The 24,563-nt window shown below is 38.0% G+C and overlaps 1 protein-coding gene across 4 annotated transcripts in view; it reads right to left on the bottom strand.

Annotated features, from left to right (window-relative positions):
* Positions 1-1,381: 1,381 nt before the first annotated feature.
* Ktn1 (kinectin 1) overlaps positions 1,382-24,563 on the bottom strand; it is an 83,700-nt gene continuing 60,518 nt past the window's right edge. Inside the window, exons 33-44 of one of the 4 annotated variants that reach the window (XM_051177089.1) lie at positions 23,212-23,298; positions 19,883-19,972; positions 15,099-15,179; positions 14,402-14,491; positions 14,180-14,272; positions 13,110-13,181; positions 12,794-12,877; positions 12,548-12,631; positions 6,536-6,619; positions 4,274-4,369; positions 3,488-3,605; positions 1,382-1,824 (exon numbers count right to left, since the gene is read on the bottom strand). In XM_051177089.1, coding sequence (XP_051033046.1) covers positions 3,501-3,605; positions 4,274-4,369; positions 6,536-6,619; positions 12,548-12,631; positions 12,794-12,877; positions 13,110-13,181; positions 14,180-14,272; positions 14,402-14,491; positions 15,099-15,179; positions 19,883-19,972; positions 23,212-23,298 — 966 coding nt within the window. In that variant the 3' untranslated portion in view covers positions 1,382-1,824; positions 3,488-3,500. The remainder of the gene's footprint in view (positions 1,825-3,487; positions 3,606-4,273; positions 4,370-6,535; positions 6,620-12,547; positions 12,632-12,793; positions 12,878-13,109; positions 13,182-14,179; positions 14,273-14,401; positions 14,492-15,098; positions 15,180-19,882; positions 19,973-23,211; positions 23,299-24,563) is intronic. The other 3 variants (XM_051177091.1, XM_051177090.1, XM_051177093.1) reach the window with 3 other exon arrangements.

Here is a 24,563-nt window from a genome sequence, read left to right as displayed (position 1 = left end):
CCTGTTGTACACTCATTGGGAACACTCACGGGGGTGTGGGATCAGGTGTGGGCATAATGGATGGGGGTCTAGGTCTGGGTCCCAACCTGGATGTACTCTCCTCTTCCAGGTCAGAGACGAGAGAAGATCAGAGGACATCCTTGGACGGGGAACCAACAGCAGTCGTCTGTTTCTTGTTTAAGTGAATTCTCCCCAAATAAACCTCAAACAGCCTGTATTGTGTCCAAGAATCTTATTATCTGCTTTAGGGGAGTGGCACTATTAGGAGGTGTGGCCTTGTTGGAGGAAGTGTATCACATTGGGGGCAATCTTTGAGGTCTCATATATGTTCAAGCTACTCCCAGTACACAGTTCACTTCCTGTTGCCTGCAGATCAAGATGTAGAACTCTCAGATCCTTCTCTAGCACCATGTCTGCCTATATGACAACATGGTTCTCGCCGTGAAGATAATGGACTAAACCTCTGAAACTGTGTAAGCCAACCCCAATTAGCTATTTTTGTGTTCAAGGTTCTCTTCACAGCAATAGAAACACTAGCTAAGACCTGCTTATCATTAGACCTGCTTCAAAATAAAATAGCTCTAAACAGTAGGAATACAAAGTGCAAAGCCTCCATGTGGTAGAAGCATGACTGTTTTGTTCAAGAAATAGCAATAAGGGCTGGAGAGATACCTTAGTGGTTAAGAGAACATCTGCTCTTCCAGGAGACCTGGGTTGGATTCCCAGTACCCATAGAGCAGCTCACAAGTCTTTAAACTTATTCTAGGAGATTCAATATCTTCTGGCCTCCATGGGCAATATACATGTGTGTTTCTCATACATGCATAAAACCAAATGACCTATGCACAAATAATAAAAAGAAATTAAAAACAACAACAACAAAAAAAAACACTAATAATACTAAAAGGTACTTTAATACTCTGTGGTACAAGATACTTGTCAATTGTTATTGCCATCTGAAGAAAACAGTGCCCTCCCACCCTACCCCCTACACACACACACACACACACATTTTCTCTCTCTCTCTCTCTCTCTCTCTCCCTGTCTCTCTCTTTCTCCAAAAGAAAAGAGAATGCCTATGACACAGTCTCTGAACAGTAAAATTTAACATTTTTTTACATTAAAACAATAGTAGTAATAGTAAAAATAAAGCAGAGCCCTTCTCCATGATGGATGGGACCCAAATGCCTGCACCACCCTTGTCATCACCCACACTGTGGTACCTGACACAGCCCTGTCCCACAGAGGACACAAAGACCTAGTCAGGAAGTTACAGGAGAGACTTGTCTTGTTTGGTGGCTGCCATTAGATACTGCATTTCAAATGATCTGAAGTGCTAATGACACCTGTTAAAACTCAGTGAGAATTAGAGTGAGTCGTGTTTGAATAATAAGTGTCCCTTTATTTGCTGATTACATTAGCAACAAAAGTGTTCCCTTGAGTTGATGTCAGAGGCAGTTACTTCCCAAATGTTAGGTAAAGCAGTGTACAACATCAGTATTAAAATGTTATATTTCACACTGTCTATACCACTTTGATCTTCTGAACAATTTGAGCGAAATAAGGTAAAAGATTACATTTATTTTAAGGTCTAATTATTCAAACCGTTTTATTATAAAACTAAACTCTGAAGGTGTCTACAGAGTTGGCTTTTTTAAAGTGTTTTCTCTGTAAGTCAGTAGTCTAACAAGGGTTAGAAAAGACAAAACTGTTCAGTGTCTGACAAAGTAGAAAGGGTGAAAACATAAATAAGGCTTTAATTTGGCAAAATATAATACAATGCCTTCTGTTAAGTTCTAACGAGTAATTTCCAATGACTTCACTCTGCAAAAGACAAGAAAACAAACCATTTAGAACAAAGTAAGGCAAGCCCCGGGTGCTGTATCCCACACATAGCTCTTAAGATCCACCCCAGCACTTCCCGTGGCACCCAGAGCAGTTCACACTGATGGTCAACAAAACGAGAGGAGGCTCAGGATTCAGAAGATTTCAGGGATGGATTTTACAAAGAGAACAGCCCTGCAAAGTCATTTTCATTAGTGTTTTAGTCCCAGCACTCAGGAGGCAGAGGCAAGTGGATCTCTGTGAGTTCGAGGCCAGCCTGGTCTACACAGTGAGTTCCAGGACAAATTAAAGGAAGGTATCTGGCCGTGTTCACAGGCAGGGGGAAAAAAAAAAAAAAAAGGTCAGGCTGAAGCCATAGGAAGAAGACATGAAATGCAAGAAGTTCTCTATGAAGATAAAGCAAGGATGAGTGCCATTTGGGAAACCAAAGTGCCAGAAACATAACTTCCAAAAATGGGAAAAGGAGTTTACACGGTCTGGAGTGACAGTAAAGACTGAGATGGGTTTACTGTGCTCGGTCTTTTGAGGGTAAGTTAGCATTTCTAAGTGCATGAGCTTAGGTGGGCTAAAGGGTTAGTACCTTGAGGACAAGGTGTGACAGTACATGCCTGCCACATCACAAGGGGCGCCTGTTAACTTTTCCACACATCTAATCGGTCCCTGAGGCCTTTGGCATAGGTTCTGAATGGTACTTTTGAGTTGCTCCTCTGTGCCAACAGGATATCACCATTATTTTAGAGCAAACAGCCTCAAAAGAGGACTATCTGAAATATTCTGTGTATATTCAAATGCTCTGCCCTAGGCAGTATGATTTAAGTCATTTGTAGAAAGCAAAACATAGGTAACAAAGCCTGCGCAGGAATATAAGGAGTTTGAAATGCTGTTGAAATTAAGCTTTCTTCAGTCATGTAGAAACAAAAGTTCATAGCATGAGCTTTGGCAAAATATAATACAATGCCTTCTTCTAAAGCAAAACTCTCACTTCAAGCATAGAAAAGTACATTTCTTAGATTATCGATAAAAGCAAACACAAACAAAATACCAACTTCTTATGATGGTGCTGCTATAATTCCAACAGAGGAGAGGACTGGCCTAACACTGCCTGAGCAAGTCACCACAAAACAAACAAGCAAACAAACAAATAAAAAGAAGGCCAAACCAGCTTCCAATCTTCAAAAAGTATGGAAATCTAATACTCCCATCGTTAGGTATATAATAAATGTTGTATACTCATTTCACGTTACAAAGTTATGATTGCTTCGTTTTCAATCCAGCATTGATAAAAGCAACCACAGTCATAAAGGCAAGGGAAATGTCAGATACTTGGTCTGAACTAGATCAGAATCAACTAATAGGAAACCGAAGGCAGCATAACACAGCAACCCAGGCAGGTAGCCCAGTCGCAGAGAAGCTGCTTGACAGAAGGCTGACATAACTAACCGTGCCAGGATTCTTTTCCTCTAAACCAAAAGACTTCAAAACCAGAAAGGTCAAAGATGCCACCTGGAAACTGTGAGGGGTAAAAAGGGAATTTCTTTCTACAGTGAAATGAAAGCTGATCATCTTATGGTGAGTACGTATTTTATATGTATTCTTCCCACTATGTTATTTATAAAGAAACAGCAATGCTTAGTGTCCATACCCCACAGTCAGGATCACTTCTCCTTCATAAGTTGTTGGTTGACTTCTTGAAGCAGCTGCTGTAACTGGGTCACAGTCTGATTCAGACTCACAGACATTGTCTCCTTCTCAGGAGCTCCCTGAAAAGAAGGTGAAAGGGATAATTACTTCAAAAACCTTCAAACACAAAGAACAAGAATGGGCAACCAAAAAGGAGAAACGATGTTTTAAAAAGCATAAGTTTACAAAATCTGATTTATTTAAAAAAATTAGCAACAGTAAAAACTGCACAGAAAATTTTGCTGATTAGTGGCACAAACTAGCTGGCATGAAAGAAACTATAATGCATAAAATGCTGGCCACAGAGGAAAATCTAGTCTGTGGATACTGTAAATAACATATTTTTTTTTCCTTCCAGAAGATAAAACAATTGTGTTTAGAAAAGAAAAGGAAAAGAAAAAAAAAAAAAAAAAAAAAAACTTGTCCATAAAGGAGAGCATGCCTCCAACAGTCCCAGCCACAGGCACCACACAACCACACACAGGGTTCTTACCATCTCTTCAAGGAATTTTACATAGTACTCAATTGTTCCTTCCTACAACCCAGGACAGGTGATGATACCATTTTCTTTTACTGAAGCAGAGCGACTAGGGAATTTCCCCTAGGCCGCACATGAAGTTAACAAGCAGCCCCTCTCCCAAACATGGAAACATAGTGTGGAGCCAAAGACTGGTCCTGCACATGCTTGTTCTTCAATAAGTTTACAGGGCAATTAGCCTAGAAATTTTGGGTTGAAGGAAATACACACCGTTTCTGGGGAAACACTACTATTCCCAATAACAGCATTGTCTCCAGCAGCTTTTAGTGAAATTTTTGAGTGGATAAAGTTCAGTGACTGTTGAGCCTGTAACAAAAGCAACAGGGGGCAGATACATCAAAGCACACAAATTAAATAACCTGAATATGTATTTTGTACAAAATTAAAGCTCCTCTCTGTGTACAATGGAAAACTTATTCACCAAAAATGTAAATAGCCACACTTCCTACCAGCTCACACTTCCAATAATCCAAACACAGGAACTGTATAAAGAAATTAAAACTAGGAATAACTACACTGATATTTAAGTTTTAGTCTAGTTTACAAGTCTGCCAAATTCAACCCACAATCTGCTTTGTACAGCTCACTTTCAAGAATAGGTTTTGTTTTTAATTAGAGATAGCCTGACAGCTCAGACTGGTCTCAAACGCATTAAGTAGACAAGGGTTACTGTCTGATCCTCTGGTCTCATCTACCTAAGTTAAGTTGGATTATAGGTATGTACCACCACACTTGGACTTTTGTGTTTCTAAATTTTTCTAGTTTTTGTTTTTAAATGAAACACATAAGAATATCACATGTACACCACTAATCCCAAACTGAGTTTGCTGACTCTTAGTTTGAGTTCTTCTTTGAACATAAAACACATTTAGAGAAAACTAGCAGAAAATGTCCTACAAATGGGCTCAAATATACACTGCAGTTAATAAAGTGTTTCAGTCCATAATTACTTATGTGCACTTCCAATCTCAATGGAGTATTCCTAATTCTATAGACGTAGGTGACTGCCACCTACCCTTGCCATTTTAACCATCACACATACCAGGGACTATCTATACCTTTAAGCACCTGTGTTTTAATATTCTCAAAATACTGTCTGAGAAACTGCTAAAACTGCATCATTTATATTTTGACGTATAGGCCAAAACAAATCAAATTATATTGAGTTTGTACTCTCTCTCTCTCTGGACATGGGGGCACACACCTTTAATCCTAGCTCAGGAAGCAGCTTAAGTCCAGCTGATCTACATAGAATTATAGATCAACTAAGGCTACATAGTGGGACCCTGTCTCAAAACAAGAAAAAGTTTGTACTAACACAAACTTCCTGAATTCCCATTTAACATTTAATCTGCATTTAAGTAATCTGAAACTTTTCAAGCATTTCTCAATCCTTTGTCTTCTGTATTAATAACAATAAGCTTTAACAAACTTATTTGTTGAAAAACAAAAATATCTTTTGTATTCTGAAAAATAATATGGTATATTTAAATGAGAAATCTTTAAAAGATCTGTTAGCATATTAATATTTAAATGTTTATTAGTACCCAGTAATTGATGCAGGTATCAAAATTAAAACTTGCAAATTCTTGATTCTGCAATTCTAAGAAAGTGACATATATAATTTTTCTGATATATAAAATTTCCCATAAATACTAGCAGAGTTCTATGCCATCTTTGTTTTAAAGCAAGTAAGAACTAAAAACAGCACATCAAAATGACAATCTGTTAACCAAATGCAGAGTTAAGAAATACAATCCTAAAACAATTATCAATGTGAATATGAGAATAAGAAAAACATGTGTGCTCCACATGGTAGCACACCCCTGCCACCCAGCAGTAAGGAGGTTAAGTTACTCTGTAGCCCAGGATACACAGTGAGGCCCTGTCTCAGAAGATCAGGGGTGGGAGAAGGAAGGAGAGGAAACAAATATTGGCACAAAGAACTGAGTGAAAAGGACAAACTTTTGAAACTACAGATATTATACATTCTTCATATTCATAAACAAACAGAAATGTACTTTGTAAATAAATGGCAATGTCAACTTTCATTTTAAAACTTTGGGGGGCTGGAGAGGTGTCTCAACAGCTACGAGCAGGGGCTGCTCTTCCACAAGACCTGAGTCCAATTTGCAGCACCCACATGCAGCTCACAACCATCTGCAACTCCAGTTCCGGGGGTCCAAAGCTCTCTTCAAGTCTCCAAAGACACCAAGAACTCACGTGGTACACAGGCAGACACGCCAACAAAACACCCATACACATCAAATAATTATCTTAAAGAGTTTTCAAAAGTAAAGATATAAAAAATAACTTCAAATGGGGATGCAAGTGAAAGTTTGCTCCCCCACACACCAGCAGTCTACACTTCTAAGGACCCCAAAAGATGAAAACAGTTTTATAGTGTGTCTGCCCAGGACTCGTGCACAGCATAAGTTGGGGACACAGTCTTCAAGCCATGCAATATCTTACCTTATGCAAATCATCAGCTACCTTCTTTCTCTCACTTTGTTCATTTTGAAGTTTTGTTCGTGTTTCATTTAATTGTGTCTTCAACTGTGGAAACATAGGAACAGAGTGATTAACTTAATTTGCATATAAGCATCACTATGAGAGAATGAGCACTTAACAGCCATTATGCACAGTGGATTAGCAAAGAACTGACCAAGGGGACAGAAGAGCTGGCAGCAGAGGTCCCATCTGCAGAGCACAACCTAAAAGAAGCTACAGAATCAACTAGAGTTTAGCGTAGAAACGGTCAACCCCAAACCAGAGCCACATACTAGGAAGGTGCCTTTTAAAAGAGTTACAGTTCATAATTATTAAAATTATTCCTAATTAGAAGGAAAATAGAAAATTTCAGTCAGCTTTAAAACACGCCTTTAATCTAGAGTTCTCTTAAGTAAGAAGTATGCTGTGGAATAATCTTATTATATACTGTGAAGATGTGTCACTCAGTTGGTTAAGAAATAGCTGAAAGGCCAATAGCTAGGCAGGATTTTCAGGTCACAGAAAATGCTGGAAAGAAGAAGGGTGAAGTCACCAGCCAGATTCAGAGAAAACAGGATGTGCAGGAGAGGTAAAAGCCACAAGTCATGTGGCAAGACATAGATTAATAGAAATTGGTTAATTTAAGTTTTAAGAGCTAGTTAGAAACAAGCCTAAGCTATAGGCCAAGCTTTCATAATTAGTAAGTCTCCATGACATTATTGGAGAGATGACGGTCCTGACAAAAAAAAAAAAAAAAAAGTCTGACTACAACCAGCATCCAACATGGGGGCAGGAAATCTCCACATAAGACCTAAAAAAAAAAAAAAGCTTTAGAAAAAAGTTCCAAACACACACACACACACACACACACAAAAAAAAAAAAAAAAAAAAAAAAAAAACAGAGACAAACTCGGCTTTCTAGTTCCGCAGTCTTTCATACAGGCCATGGTACACATCTCCTTGCCACTCCCTGTGGGCAGTGCACCATGAGCTAAGCTGCACACTTGTTTAAGATTTTGCTCAAACAAATAGAAAAGATTACAGATAAAAGCAGGTTCAGACAGGGAAAAAAAAAACCTCTAAGCAGGTTAACAGTGTGTATAAAATGTACATAGGCTTAATTAAGAAAAAGAAAATGAGCATAGAAAAAAGTTTATAAATAATAAGTCTTTAAAGCAAAACTTAAAATATAAAAGTGAAAAACCATGTAAAAATGCAAAACAGAGTCTGAATGAATCCCATAAGGTATTGTATTGACTTTAAATTTTTTGATTGGTGATGAGCAAATAATAGCTGCTGAGACACTGGATTATAAAAACTACTAAATTAAAACAACGTATATATATTTTTAAATGTCTTAATTTCAAAACGGAAGTCAAGAAATATGTTACATTAGGGAAGAGGTTATGCTTTTGTTTCCACAGAAAGCAAAAGGCTTTAGATTCATTCAAGGTTGATAGAGAGAGATTAGATTTGATCAGGGAAGACACACCCTGAAAATCCTAGCTGCAGACATAAAGAAATAAAGCTTAAAAAACAACGAGACAGGTGATGTATATTTTAACTGCTCAAACATAGAAAAACCATCTTTAACTGACTTGTGTGCACTGCACATTCCATATTTGTGTTAATGCAGATACATATGTTATCTTTAAAAGTTTGTGTATTTTCAGAGCAAGGGACCAGACACCAATGAAATCGGGTGGCCCGGGTGATCCAGCCTCTCAGGACGCCTCTGCTGCAGTTTCCTCAGAGCTCTGCATCCAGAACAGGGCTGGCTAAGATGTTCCTGCCTCACAGACTATTCTAGCCAGGCCATTATCCCAATTTTCAGGGTTCCCCAAAGGTGCTAGGAAGCAGTCTAGAGAACACAATGCCCACATTCCCAAGAGATGGGGTAGGTGGTTTTTGGTCATTTGGTGGGTCATGGATGTCTGTCATTGTTTAGGGGGTTGGTTGCAAATTGTTACTGGTCATAGTCAGATAAAAAACTGAACAAAGGAGATTAGATTCAGGGAGCTCTTCCTGAAGAGAAAAGAGGGGTGGGTAGAGTATATAATGATGGGATAAAAGGATTGTTGAGTCTACTTTTGAACAACAACTAACCTCAAATATTTTACATTGGTATGGATTTTTATATATTTATATAAATTTAAGGGCATTTTTGATAGACCATACTGTATATACATTTCTATTCTCATTTAAGGTATTGTATCTATACAGCTCATTTAAATATGTAATAAAAATTGCTAGCCTTGAAAGTTATTATTACAAACTAGGATAATAAAGAAATGCAGACTAATAGTTAGCCATCTATAATTTCTAGTCAAGTTAAGTATGTTTTCAAGGTCAAACGGATATATTTTAGATAGACAGATAAGATGGTTTTCAAACACTCCAAAGACTAATGGAATAAGGCATTTAAAATGTTTTGTTAAAATAGGGCTTTCCATGAAAATGAGATATGTCTGCTCCTGGTAGCACCAATTTACTACGGAGAAGATGATGGGCATTGAAGAAACTCCCTATGAAGCTGGTTTTCAATGTGGCAAAACTAAGCCACTGGGAAAGAAACTGTTCTTGCCTGACTGCTGACAGTACGCTGTTCAAACTTGACAAGCAGGACACAAAAGAAAGTGACTGCTGAACTTTGCCAGAACAAGGGTCAAAATTCTGACTTCACAGAAAAGTCTATCAGATAATCTAGGCTGAAGACAGAATCCCCAACACTGAATAAGAACCTCAGGGTGACTGTCCAGGCAGCCAGGTATACCATTTCTTAGTTTTGGAAGTGGCTTGCAGAGCACTTTCTGCTGGATCAGATGATATTATATCCTTCTTGGGTCTTTAATGAGTTGAAGATGAAATAGTTATAGTTGCAATTTTCCTTAGGTATGATAGAAGGTATGATAGAGCTTTGGACTCAAAGACAAAATAAGTAAGGAAATATTTTCTCCTAATATGCCAAATACAAATGGACTGAACATTGTAAACATAATTCTTACTTGATAATTGTTACTATTGCATATAGTTTCATTTAAATTAACACTTTTCCTTTCTATTTAGACAATACCAGGTAAGTGTTCTTATTGTATATAGTTTTACTGTGTTAGGGTTAAAAACTTTGCTTTTTACTTAGAAAAAAATGGGGAAATGTTGTGGAATAATCTTTTTGTACTCTGTGAAGATGTGTCACTCAGACTGGTTTAAGAAAAAGCTGATCGGCCAATAGTTAGGCAGGATTTGGGGGGCACAGAGGTTGCTGGGAAGAAGGGTGGAGACATCAGCCAGATGCAGAGGAAGCAGGATGTACAGGAGGAGAGGTAAAAGCCACAAGCCACATGGCAGGATTAATAGAAATAGTTAAATTTTAAGAGCTAGTTAGAAACAAGCCTAAGCTAGAGGCCTAACTTTCATAATTAATTATCTGTCATTATTGGAGAGTCAACGGTCCCAATGAAAAAGTCCAACTATACAAGTCAGTTAGGGTGCTGAGGGACTGACTGTGTTTAAGAGCACTTGTTGCTCTTGGAGGACCTTGGTTTGATCCTCAACACCCAAGTACTGTCTTTAACTCCCGCTCTACAATACAAGATGTGCACATAGTACAAGGGCACACATGCAGACAAAAAGCCCATACACATAAAATAACAAGTCTAAATGTTTTTAAAGAGAGCCAGAGATCTGCCTTCCTCTGCCTCCCAAGTGCTGGAATTAAAGGTATGCATCAGCATGCCTGGCATTAACTTTTTAGGCATTGTGGACGATTTGCTTTTTATCTAATTGGAGTAGTTGTGAGAAAAGAGGTATTACTTACACATGAACACTGGGTTTATTTGAAATCTGTTTTTAACACGTTAGCTATTGAGAATCCTATCTCAAGACTTAACTCTTTAAAAAACAATTTAATTTTTGTCTATGACTGTTTTGCCCGCTTGTATGTCTGCAAAACATGTATGCGTGGTGCCCACCAAGCCCAGAAGATGGAATCAGACCCCCTGGACTGGAGTTATGAATGACTGTGAGCTGCTGTGTAGATACTGGAAATGGGAAGAGCGGCCAGATCACTCTAGCCACTAAGCATCTCTGTAGTCGCTTGGCATTTCTTATTGGTGCAGTTTAGGCTAGAGTGATCTTACACTGCTGTTACCAAAGTTAATTAAACTGTTCATTGTCTTAAAGACATGAAAGAAAAAAATAAATTGCCCCTTGAAACGGTCTCCTGATAGAAGGAACCATACCACAGGCCTGACAGGTATACTATACAGCAAGTGCATGCATAAAATGTGTCTTATATTGCACTGGACATGGGTCTAATTAAAACAAAGCATCAGCAAATACAACAAGAATTTTTAAAATAGGGCTTTGTGTGTGTGTTCATGTACATATACATACATAGTATACATAGTACTCTGTATTTAGTCCTCGTACAACTCTAAAATCTAATTCTCTTAAAGCACTGTCTTTCTGGGCACCATGGTGCACACCTATACATCGCAATACTATGCAAGCTGAAGCAGGAAGATTCAAGGCTAGCCCGGATTATATAGCCAAAAACACTAATTAGGAACAAACACAACCAGACAGAGGGAACAAGGAGAGACAGGGAAGGGTAGGGAGGAAGGGAATGGTTAATATATATATATTATATATATATATATATATATATTCGCTATGATGAAACCCAGTATTATATGTTAACCAAAAAACAATTTTTAAACAGTAAAGTAAAAAATCAAATTTAATAAACATAACTGCTGTAACAGAGCAACCAGGAATGAAAATAAGTAAGTTCTCCTATGTGTGTAGTGCTAAATGAAAGGACTCTCAATAGCAGGATTAATTTGGAGTAAGGAGAAACTTATTATATTCTTCTTAAAGTATGCTCAGAAAGTTTTTTAAAAAATTAACATGTAATATTTTAAATCACAGGAAGATACAATGATTAGAAAACAGCACAAGACAGCTATACCTATCTAACAGCTCAGAAAGTCAACAGTCAGTATAATCCCTAAACAAAAACAGAAATGAGTGTCTTAGAACATTTAGCTAGCTTCGCAGTGGTGCAGTCTCCAATCCTTGGGAGGCTGAGATGCCTGGGCTATGAAAAAGAAAAAAAGAAAAACAAGAAAAAAAAAAAAAAAAAAAAAAAAAAAAGAAAGAAAGAAAGAAAGAAAACAAAAACCTCACAGCTACCTTAGGCAATTTAGCAAAATGCTCTATCAAAATTAAGAGGAAAAGGAAGCTGAAGATAAAATTCAGAATAATGCTTGCCTATTATGAATAATGTCCTAGGCTTAATTCCTAGAACCACAAAGAAGGAAAGATGGGAGATTCCTAGAACCATAAGGAAGGAAGGACTGGAGAGGAGAGAGAGAAAAAAGAAGGAAGGGAGTCAGTCAATGAGTCAGACCAGTCATTCAGGTTATTGTGTGTTAGATAGTACACTGACAATGAACACTGGCTCATATCTGTAATCCCAGCTAAAAGACTGAGACAGAACTACTGTGAAGTTTGAGATCAGCCTATGTAATAGACCCTGTCTCAAAAGAACAAGCAGAGAGGAAATTACTTTGAAAAGTTCTGAAATTTACTTTTAGAAAGACTAGTGCAGAATTTTGGTTAGGGCATTCCCTTGAAGGAAGAACATGTGTCTGTAAGCGTCAACCAGCTTCCTCTGGGTTACAAACCTTCCAGAAAATAATCCTTACAATTCCTCCAAGCTTTGGTTTCTTTATTCACCAAAAAGTAACACTGTTCAAGAAATTAGGCTGTAAAAGGCAGAAAACTTTGAAATAGAGTTGGAAGCCAAACATGCCATAATTAGGAGCCAAGAAAGAAGAACCATCTTTGGAGATATCAGAAGAAGACTAGCTCTACCCAACAGAAGTGCCAAGCTAAAGGTGTTAGCCAGGAAAAGTCTGGTCCAGTCGGCACACCAGCATATGTGTCTCCAGAGTCGACTGGAAGCTCAGTGGAGGGCAAGCTGCTTACCAAGTTAAGCTCCTCATTCTGTCTTACTGCTTCAGAATATGAGTCATCAAGTTTTTTCTGCAATTCAGTCAACAGATCTTTCAGCTGCAATGAAGTTTAAAGTTTAAGATTGATCTCCATGATGACCCATACTTGGTAGCTACCCGGAAGCTCTTCTACAAACAACTTAAAAGGAAACACTTTAACACTCCACCTCAACTTAATGTGAATTGGAAAGCAAGTCTGAAGAACTTCTGTCATAAGTACCTCTCTGACTTCTGTCACATAAGTTGACCGTTCAATCTCTGCCTTCTCTAGCTCCATTTCCAAGTGTTCTCGTTCTCTTCTCAGCTGTCAACACAACAAAAAGAAGTCAATACATTTACATTTTCCTTCCATGGTTTTTCCCATAATGGAAGTTAGAATCCTTAAGAATTTAAAAGTGTATTAACTCAAACTACTCAGGATAATAAAAACATAATTATATCACTAGACACAAAAGTAACCTTAAAGCAGATGTCTGGGCAACCATAATGCTAAAAATGGGTTCATGGGTTATTAGTGTAACTATTAAGTAACATACATTTTCCATTTCTCGGTTGTCTCTTCTTAGTCGCTCCAGCTCTTGCTCTGACGATGTAAAGGAGGCCTGCATCTGAAATGTGGACAATAAATGAGAAGCACTGAGACGCAGGCTCCCAGCCTGGAAAGAGGATCGCAAAGGTGCATCTCACTCACACAGGTGCCTGTCTTCTGAGCTGTGACCTGGCACCATCTACAAACATTTGGATCACATTCCGCTCTATCCTGGGCCAGGACGCATGCTAGAAATTCTAGCTGAGAGATTTTTTACTTTTGCTTTTTAAATTTTGACTTGTTGTATTTACAAGAGGGACAGATGCAAACCACTGTGCATCTGAGGTCAGAGGACAACCTACAGGAGTAATTTCTCTTCCTCTATATGGGTCCTGAGGATGGAATCAGGTTGTCCAGGTTTTGGCAGGTGCCTTTACCTGCAAGCCTTTCACCAAACCCACTTAGAGACTTCAAAATGCACCCATACTGAACTGTCAATTAAAGCTCCTAAAAATAAAGAGTGTCACATATAACTTCATTTCAATAATGCTGAGAATCCACAAGTCTGTATGATTCTCATTAAGTCAGTTAGAAACACTTAATTTTTGGTAACATCAGTAGCTAATGCTTGCGCACGTGTGCTCGTACACACATACACACACACACACACACACACACACACACCAAAAAAACCCATGTGGTTCTTCACAACACTCGTGAAAATGGCAGGAAAATAAGATTATCAAGAAAAAAATAACATAACAGAAGGATGACTTAGGTTGTCCTTGAGTACAACATGATATGGATAGAGCAATATTTGAAAACTAATTCTGAATCTGAGGTTCTTGACCTTGTTATCATATGTGGTACTATCACTTTTAAAGCACTGTCCCTGCTACCCTGCCTGTCAGTCACTCTGATGAGTGGTTTCCAAATGGATGAATATCAGAATCACCCCAGAGTTCCTTCACATAATCCACTACCCCTCAATTCATGTGAGACACAGGTGACGTGTCACTGGCTCCCAGATGGCACCCACATGCTCAGTACTGCTACTTGAAGCCCCTCCTTAAATACCTGCTTAATAGTCCTCCGTGACTCGTCAGCTTTAATCTTCCATTTACTTTCTTCCTGCTCCACACTGCGCTGCAGCTTCTGTAAGATCCCTTCCTGCAGACAAAGGCAGAATTAATCTGAAACATTCATATTCTGATGTCAAGATAAAATCACTTAAGCCAGAAAGGAATAAGCCAATGATTTAAAAATAAAATCAAAATGTAAATTCAAGTAATTTCCTACTGTTTCTGCAAGGACGGATTTGTATTTTTCACACTCTATCTGTAGCAGTGCATGCATTTCATCAGCTTCTTTCAACCTGTGCTCCAAAACCTGCAATGACAGACCCCCCCCCCAAAAAAAATTACAAGTAGGAGGCTTGTACTTTATATGACTTTAAATATCTGATGACATAATAAATGAACAGAAATGACTGATGATGGAATATTACATTCCAACCTTGCTAAGCAGCAATGCAGTCTGATGACCTTTTGATCACATGATATCTATTTGTGACATTTTTAAGTCCATCACACATTTACACCAAGGATGTTACTCTTTATACACATGGCCCATAAATAAACACTACACTGCATATGCCACACAAGAGGAAGGAGATTTTATTCATGCTGCCTAGAGCTCAGAACAGTCACAGGTTGCACATTCTCTGTGTCCAAGGGTAAGAAGGAAGTAGGATTCTGAGTGCTGCCAAAGTTATCTGGGGTGCTGCAGCAAGCCAGTGAGACCGGCCACATATCTCAGCTGATCTTTACTTTTGAAAACTTCAGCTAAAAAGAGTTGAAAGTAATTAAGCATTTGATTTTAAAAATGAAAGCACCATATTCTTTTCACTACCCAAATAATAATGTACCCTTTTGTCACAAGTTCTGATTGCTCCACCTCCCATCTGTTTAAAAAGAAGTGCATTTCTTGAACTAACCTTGACCATCTCTGCATCCGAAGTTCCAGCGATACATGCTTTTGCCTTCTTTTCAAAGCCACGTAGCCATTCACTGTAAGTCTGTAGGAGAGAAAAGTCCAAGTCATGAATTTCCAAAAAAGTCTGATTATTAAAAGAAATAAACATTTAAAAGCACCAAATTACATAATTTTAAATGGAACCTACATACATTGTCAACATACTTAGAATTTCAGAGGAGAATATAACTTTCATAGATTGAACATAATCCAGTTTTTAAAAGTAAACATTAAACATTAAAAAAAAAAAAAAACACTAAAAGCTGAATGATACCACCTGCATGCCTATAGCTACATAGCCTAAGAAGTGTGAACAGGAAAATACTGAGTTCAAGGACAGGGTCATGTGTGAGTTTCAGGCCAACCTAGGCTACTATATAGGGAGACTATCATAATGAAAGAAAGAAATAATAAAATGTTGAAACAGGGCCTCACTATGTAGCCTGGCTGACCTTGAACTCAAAGAGATCCTCCCACCTTTGTCCCCCAAGTGCTTGGATTACAGACAAATGCCACCATGGCCAACAATAAATAAGTAACTAAACAATTTAATGTATACATCCTTAACAATCAAAATGAATTCTTTTTATCCATACCATATTATTTGCAAATGAATTTTGGACTCAAAGGCAGTAGACCGCATGCTCTATTGCCACGAGAAGCACTCATGCACAACAAGCCACTGAGCACGGGTAAAACTCAAAACCTAAAATGAGCAGCTTTTCAAAAACGTTTCCAGGTAAAACAACTGTTAAAACGAAGAAGCATTCTGGGGTTGGAGAGACGGCGGGGAGGTTAAGAGCACTTTCAAAGTTCCTGAGTTCAATTCCCAGCAACCACATGGTGGCTCTCAACCATCTATAATGAGATCTGGTGCCCTCTTCTAGTGTGCAGGCATACATGCAGGCAGAACACTATATACAGAATAAATAAATCTTTAAAAAAAAAAAAAAAGTAGAATTAAAACTTCAAAGTCTAGCTGAAGGAGTTCAATTCAGAAGATTTCAAATTCTCTGAAGGTACTCCAAAGTTCCTGAAAATACTTCAAATTAAAAAACAAAATATGTATTATAAGCATGTTTAAATCATAACAGGGGATGATACACACATATTCATTTAACTCCAACACAAAACTGGTTTCTGTTTATAGGTCAAGAAAAGAAAACAATACATATTATCTGGAACCTTAAAATAAATTATAAATTTTTGAAACTTAACAAAATTTTAAACGGTGGTAATGTGTCTAACATTTTAAAAATCAAGTTTCTTGTTACATATTTTTTAGTTTAGTTGATAAAGAAGATAGATAAACTGTCTCCTAACTCTTGTAACACAAAGCTTTATACTTCTGTAGCTCAAACAGGGTACTCCACAAGTACCGCCTGAAGAAAGTGAATGGGTGCTGGGATTGGCCCACACTGCAGTGCTTTCAGTACCACACTAGTGTAAGGCCTCTCTCCATTTAAAAGAACAGCATCCTCACAATACAAACTCAAACCACACAAGTGCACACTAGCAAACTACTTTAGGTTCAAATACTGGGATCCAACGTAAATTAAAACCAGATGAAACTGTTCTTATCTGGATCTGCTTTACACAGTGGCAATAACGAGAAAAACAAAACCTCCTTTCATGTTTAATAGTTACATTAACTAAACCTAATAATGAGGCTTAAGCTAACTCTGTTTTCTTTTTCCTCTTGTATGCAGTCCTGGCTAGTCTGTTACACAGACCAGTATGCCCTACCTATTCCTCCTGGGATTAAAAGTGTGTGCCACCATGCTTGGCTAAACTAAGTAATTCTTTTAAAACCCTAGAATACTGCCAGGCAGTGGTGGCACAAGCCTTTAATCCCAGCACTGGAGAAGCAGAGGCAGGTGGATCTCTGTGATTCAAGGCTAGCCTGGTCTACAAAGCTACACAGAGAAACCCTGTCTCAAAAAAACTAAAAACAAAAACAAAAAACAAAACAAAACAAAAAAAACCCTAGAATACTAATCTCTTAACTAGCACATGAAAAGGTTAATATATATTTTAAAATACAGACAAGAAGCAATACTCGACTTTTAACAAGATTGTGAACAAAACACAAAGAATACTGTCATGTCTAATGGTGATTTACAAACTTTTACAGAGCCATGAAGACTTAGTTATTGAAGGTCAGGCATGGTTGCACACACTTGTAATGCCACATTTTGAAGGCAGAAAAAGTCAGGAATTCAAGACCAGCCTGAGCTACATGGCAAGACATATCACCAAATAAACAAGCAAGTAATAACAAAATAATCAATAATTCTGTTAACATTAAAAGAAAAATTTAGGGAGCTGGAGAGATGGCTCAGAAATTAAGAACACTGGCTGTTTTACCAGAAGACCTGGGTTCACTTCCCACATGCAGCTCACAGCTGTCTCTAACTCTAGTTCCAGGGTACCCAACACCCTCAAAGAGATATCCATGCAGGCAAAACACCAATGCACATAAATATTTTTTAATTAGAAAAAAAGGGAAAAGCTCTGATTGCTGGTAATTTTTCACAATCTTTGAAGAACAAAAACTGCTTCTTGGTTCATGAAATATTGTCAAATCAGTAAATCTACCAATAAAACAAAAAGTAGAAACAAAACCAGATTATGGCCACAAAAGAAAGGGATATGGAATGTATTAACAGTCCCTTCCCCTAGGTCATTCCTCTGTCTAATAACACAAAACATTTCTTCAGTTCAGGGGGTAATGACATCTGCTATTCAAGTCTTTGTACCCTCCACACAGCTAGAGGAAACAGCAATCTTCCTTCCCTCCATACTTAAACTAACAGTAGTATGCATGTACATATAACCTAAAGAAAGAAGGCAGCTAACCTTCTACTACTCATACAACATACCCAGACACTGCCCCTACACCTAAGAGAAGGGGCCATTCCATGCTTGAATTTTTAACTGTATCCAATAAATAAGGAACATCCTATAGCACCCAGCACAACAGTTACCAAAGTCATCACAGACAGCCTAAGGAAGCTCCACTGAACCAGGTAAGCAGAACTTACAGTACCTACCACTACCTACCTTGAAACACTGGCCCTGAATCAGATAATCCTCTAATGGGTACCAATTTACGAGTTATACAAAGGACAAAGGAACACACAGCACTAGGAATGCATTCAGCTAAATCCAAACTATCAGAAACTGCAACAAGACACTTCTACACTTAAAATGGGGGTGGGGGAGTGGAATGCAACACACTTGCAGGGAACCAGGAGACTGAAAACACCAATCATATGTAGATTTTATTTGGGTTCTAATTATAAAATACCTTATTACTTAGTTGGCATGAGCACTGTGTATGAAAATTAGGGGAATGACTAAATATGTGAAATTAAAGATGAATTTTTTAAAATAATAGTCATCTCTTAGGCTATGTGCTAAAATATTTGCAGATAAAATGCCCTGATGCTTGAGTTCCTTCTGCCTAATCTAACACAGAGGTTCTCAACCTGTGGGTCACAATCCCTAAGCCAAATGTTTATTGTAGCATGAATGATAAAACCCAGGGACAAAGACTGGGGCTAAAGCTGAAGATCAGAGAAGCCAGGCGGCCAGCCACTAGAGAGTTCTCACCTTTACCAATGCTCAGACCAAACGAGACATCATGTCCTCTGATTGCATCTCCAAACTGCACTGCTCCTCAGATTGCCTAGACGTCAGTGAGTTCCTGTCTCCTCCTGTCTATATTCCCCTTCTCTGCCCAGCCATTATCACTCTGGTCTCCACCTCCCTTGTGCTGGGATTAAAGGAAAGCATTTCCTTTTTAGACTGATTCAATCTCATGTAGCCCAGGGTGGACTTGAACTCAGAGATCCATCTGCCTGTCTCCCCACCGCTGCCTGTCCTCCATGGCTAACTAGTGGCTTAGCTGTGTGGCTAACTAGAGGTTTAGCTCTGCACTCCAATCTTCAGGAAAACTTTGTTATCACTACACTTTATCTCCAAAAATATTTACAATTCATAACAATAGCAAAATTATATAATTATTACAAAGTAGTAATAATTTTATGGTTGAGTATCACCACCACACATGAGAAATTGTATTAAAGGGTGTCATAGCATTAGGAAGGTTGAAAACCACTGATAATGGGATGGGAAGTATAAAGTCATTTATACATATTAACAAAAGCATGCAAGGTAGTTCCCAAAGTGGGTGATCATCATTCCATCACCTACTTTTGAGTATACATACACTTTTTTATTACAAATGTAAGAAGGCCTAGCTCACCATTTTAACAACTTTAGGGACATTCCCTGGTCTTCTCTACCCTCAAATACTAGCTACTGTCTGAGCTGGTCACTTTCCTATTCTACTAGAACCACACTCAACCTCATTTCCTGGGGTGAATAGATGAAAATCATGGTTTTAAAATGTAAAAGACCCTAGTTCGTATCATGGAATACATTAAAGAACTGTTGTTAAAATAAAGATGTAATCACTTAAATTATTATTGGCTTTATTATCCATTTAGAATAAGCTCTTTTCCAAACACATCTACAAGCCAATCAATTTCATAGAATACAACAAAAGTTCCAGGTACTGAAAGATGAGCTTTGAACTCAGAAGCATACCTGCCTTGTTAAGTCACAGAGACATTGGGGAGCTTAGCATGCTAACAAATCAAATTCAAAAACCAAATGCTGTTATCACAACTTTCTATATAATTTCAGGTTAAATGTTGAAAAGCAACAGATTCATCTTACCAAATTAGAAGGAACAGACACCATTGGAAATAATCTTTTGAGAAGTTCTTTGGCCTCTAACTCAACAGCTTCCACATGTTGTTGTCTTTCCTAAAGCAAAAGACATACCAGATCAAACTTACATGGTTATACAATTTTGAAAAAAAAAAAAAAAAAAAAAAGCTATGACATTTGAAGCTCAAATGGAGAAAAAAGTCAATTTATTTTAATATTGAAAAATATTTTTCTCACTTTAAGGCATGAAAACATATTTCCTTAAAGATAAAATCTACAGAATCTCTACAGCATCCTAAATAGCAAATAATCAAGACAAAGCAGTGACTGACAATATGGGTTTTCTTTGGCATTAGAAATAAAGTGATTTGCCTCTCCAGGAACACTTCAAACACACATCCCTTCCTATCAATAAAACCTCACAGACAACCTTACCAAGAAACATGCATCTGAGTGGAATAAATGAGGCTTAGTGTTCAGTAAAGTTTCTCTCTCTCTCTCTCTCTCTCTCTCTCTCTCTCTCTCTCTCTCTCACACACACACACACACACACACACACACACACACACACACACCAAAAAAAAGGCAGTGACACAAAACAAAAGGGACAAAGACATTGTGATGGGAAGTAGAAATGGGGGAGGGGAGGAAAGGGGGCTGACTATATCCCTGATGCCAATCATCAATAAGGATACTTCTGATACACAGTGGGCTGTAAATCCCAACTATTACTAATGTTTAATCTACATTTGTTGATTTCTAACTCCAACTCCAATTGTAAACTCAGGGCCATGGTTTGTCAAAATTAGGGAAACAATTTGATTACATACACATATCACCTCAAATCTAATGTTCAAATGATTTCTACAAGATTTAAAAACAAAAAAGATACTATAAAAATGTACACCCAAACCCAAAGTCATTCCACATGCTACTGGGGGTCCAACAAATGACGAGAGGGTGGTGAGCATCACCTCAACCATCACTCAGCTCTCTGAAATCCATCTCTGACTTAAGAAACACACACACTTCAATTTGAGAAAACGTTAATCATGTGAAAGTCTAAATTTATACAACAGAAGCTAGAAATTTCATATTCTATGCACACTAAAAGGTGCTAAATTATTAAAGATTAGTGGCAATATTTTAGAATAGCTATTTTACCAAGTATTTTCAAAAATTTAGTAAAGCACACAAACTTATACATATATACCTAGCTGCTCAAAGTAGGGTATATGCAATACCAATTGAAGGAAGCAGAGATAGTCAAGGTAACTGTTCTCGTTTGACTATACAGATAATGTGGGATAGATGTATCCTGAAACCACAGAGGGAAGGAAAACAGCTTGTAATCAACAGCCACTAAGCAAACTACTTTACAGAGAATGTGTTAAAGTTTTCATTTGATATGACTTTGGTGGTAAATAGCAATTTCCAGTCATAGCTTGAAAAAGATCTAATTCTAGAAACTGAATTATTTCCTTAGTCCTCCATTGGTTATAATATACAAAGCACCTTTATGTAAGTCTTTCATTTGCAGTTTCTAACAAGCATTTAATACTTTAAAGTAACTCCAGGCCAGGTGTGGTGGCTCACCCCCTTATCCAGTAGAGACAGAGGCTGAGATGGGGAGATCTCCAAAATTTTTAGGCTATCCTGGTCTAATTAGCTAGTTTCAGGCCAACCAAGGTTACTATGTACTGACACCCTGTCTCAAAAGAAAATAACTAAATAAAAGTCCAAAATCTGGCATGGTGGAGTATGTAATCCTTAGACTCAGGAAGCTGAAGCAGGGGGATTGCTAATGTCAGGGCAGCATGGACTAAATACTGAAACCAATCACAAAAAAAGGAAAAGAAAAATCTGGTTAATAAAAGCAAAACATCTATAGCCAGGGCTACACAAAGAAACCCTGCTTCAAAAAAAGTAAATAAACATCTAAGAACAGTATGCTAGCCTTTGACTTTATTTCTAGCATCTAAAACCAGTAAGGGTGCTTTGTGTAGTCACATCACAATCTATGGCACTTAGTAAATCAACATATCAACATCACTTTACACCCACGATGTTAAGGGAAGATGGGAGTCCATCTTTTCCCTGTAAATTCCAAGCTATCAAGACATCATGCACACACTGGAGCTCCCTTTGTGCATTAGAGGGTGCAGCAATGCCTTGTGCAGGAGAGGCATGAAGAACAACACATCAGCTCTAAATAGTGGAAAGCTCATACTGGAAGTCCGCCTTGTGACAGGTGACTGCACAACAGAAACCATTCACAGTTAAACAGTATCTGTGTGGCTAGAGCCTAGGTCTCTAGCTTAAATTCCTCTGGCAGTAATAGCTGCCAACTGTCTCAACTTAAAGCTTAATGAAAAAATTCATCAGGTTAAGAAGCACAGTAACTATACATCTACTGCACTAAAGGACATAAAACTATAAACATAAAATGAACAAATTGTAACATTGTAATCTACTAAGAAACTGTTTCAAATATCCTTAAGACTTTGTCATTAAAATGCACTAGATTACCTTGACACACAAACACCTTCGGAATGTGGAAATTAATCACACAGGGCATTCATTAACCTGGCTTCAAAATCCAATATTAATGTTTCATTCACACTCAGTTGTCCCACTTTCTATTACTCCTCCATTATGCCCATTCTCCCTAATGGACAGATGGGGCTCAAGAAGAACGTGCTTTGTTGTTTTGAAGATATATACTCATCAAGAGAATTCTCCATGCATACTAATATTCTATACTTCACAGGACACTTATGCCACAACTGTCCAGCCACTTCAAAATAGACAGTTTAAGCCTCTCTTTCTTCTCAGGAATCATCCCCAGTAGCAGACTCAGAACTGAAAATTTTCTGTACTATTTAAGATGTTGCTATTTTCCTACCTTGCCTGAATCCTCCTGGTATGTTTCAGAAACCCCACTTTCCTATGCATCACAGAAAGGTGCTAGGTTCTGAAATCTCCTTCATTAGTTCACAGAGACCTCTCATTTGGGGACACACTGAGGTTCTCCTAACTGCACCACTGGCACACACCATCTGACGAAGGAGGACCTGCACACAGACCACTGAGTCTGGGCTTCCCTGCTTACAGCTGTGCTAATCAAAACACCAACAAGCTTGCCTGGACAACCAGAGTGCCCAAAAGTGAAGTGTCAATGACTAGTCAGACGAGAAAGCAGAGACGATGGAGATGACAAATGTGGCTGACAGGGGACACTGTATGTAAGCTGCAGTGGGGGAGTGCTTAGGGCTGATGCCTGTGCGCTGCAGACTTTCTGTGCATGGGTGTCTCTGAATGGGAGTCATTACAACCTTGGAGGTCTTGTTCACTTTGTCCCGCAGCACTTTTTCAGTTGATGCCAATGCTTCCATTGCTGCCCAGTTTTTCTCCCGAAGGTCCTAATCATTTTTAGAAAGAATGGTTTCAGTTTATCCATTATTACAAGATTTCTCCTTTAACTTCATCAATAGATTGCACTGCATTTAAATGCTGGTTACTGCAAAATTATTTCAATGGGAAAATGTGTATATTAGTTAAAAATAATAATAATAATGTTTAGAAGTTTGAATGAGAAAATAAAGACGCCCACTTTTCATGTTTTAGCATGTACTCCTAATATGCCAATTTTTACAAACAACTGACTGTGTGAATGTGACAAAGAGAGCATCTGAAGGTAAACATGCCAACCAGAATTAGTTATGACTTCAATGTTAAGTGTTACAGCTAAGAACAGAGCAAATGGACAGTACTGCTCCTGTGATTTTAAATGATGCCCAACATCACCCTCACAGGAATTTATACTGCCACGTAACAGTTTTTTTTTCCCTCTAACTCTACTTTAAATATAATTAGTACATTTCCAGTCTTCCTAGGCATGGCAAAGTAACCCTCTGTGTTCTGTATTGTGGCATGGTTGGCCATGGACACCACAAACAGTCAGACAACTGTACTAACCAGGTGACTTAAGTAAATGAGGCAGAGAAAATGACAAAACACATTCCATTAAGGAGAAACAGAGGGCATTTAAAAGCAAGCATTTCCATAGCAAATAAAAATAAAAACAATATGCTATATTTCATGTTCATAATTAGGAATAAACATAAAAGTTAAAATCTAGTGATTACCATTTGTTTCAAGTTTAGACGTCAAATACTGTATTTAGCAATCCACAAATTCTCATTAATCCTTACAACAATTTATAAGTTTTATTCCCACTTTATAGATGGGAAACCACCACTGAAAGTTAAGAAATCTGGCCAAATGTGTGGAACAAATGAGTGACAGAACTAGAGTGGGCTGCCACTGCACCCTGCTGGCCTCCACCACCCTGGCTCTTCTCACAGGCTTGAAATTAAGATCTGCAGTACCGCTGCTGCTGCAATGGTGAATGAATTAAACTCCATTACTATGTCCTCCTTATCTCAGAACCCCAGCAATGAAAAACAGTTACAATGTTAAGAGAGATACTGGAACATTCATGCCAAATTTTGTGGCTAAGTAATGCTGTTAATAATTAATATTAAATAACACACAAAGAGCAGAACACATACCTAATTTTGACAAACTCAGGGTACAAGAAAATGCCAACTTGTTAGTTAGCAATTTAACACAAACTTTGAGAGATTTAACACATTGGAATATACACATTTATTATCAATATTCT

The sequence above is a fragment of the Phodopus roborovskii genome, unplaced genomic scaffold, assembly GCF_943737965.1.
Source record: "Phodopus roborovskii unplaced genomic scaffold, PHOROB, whole genome shotgun sequence".
Taxonomy (NCBI): Eukaryota; Metazoa; Chordata; class Mammalia; order Rodentia; family Cricetidae; genus Phodopus; species Phodopus roborovskii.
Note: the sequence above shows the minus strand (reverse complement) of the source record. Positions and strands in the feature narration are given on the sequence as shown.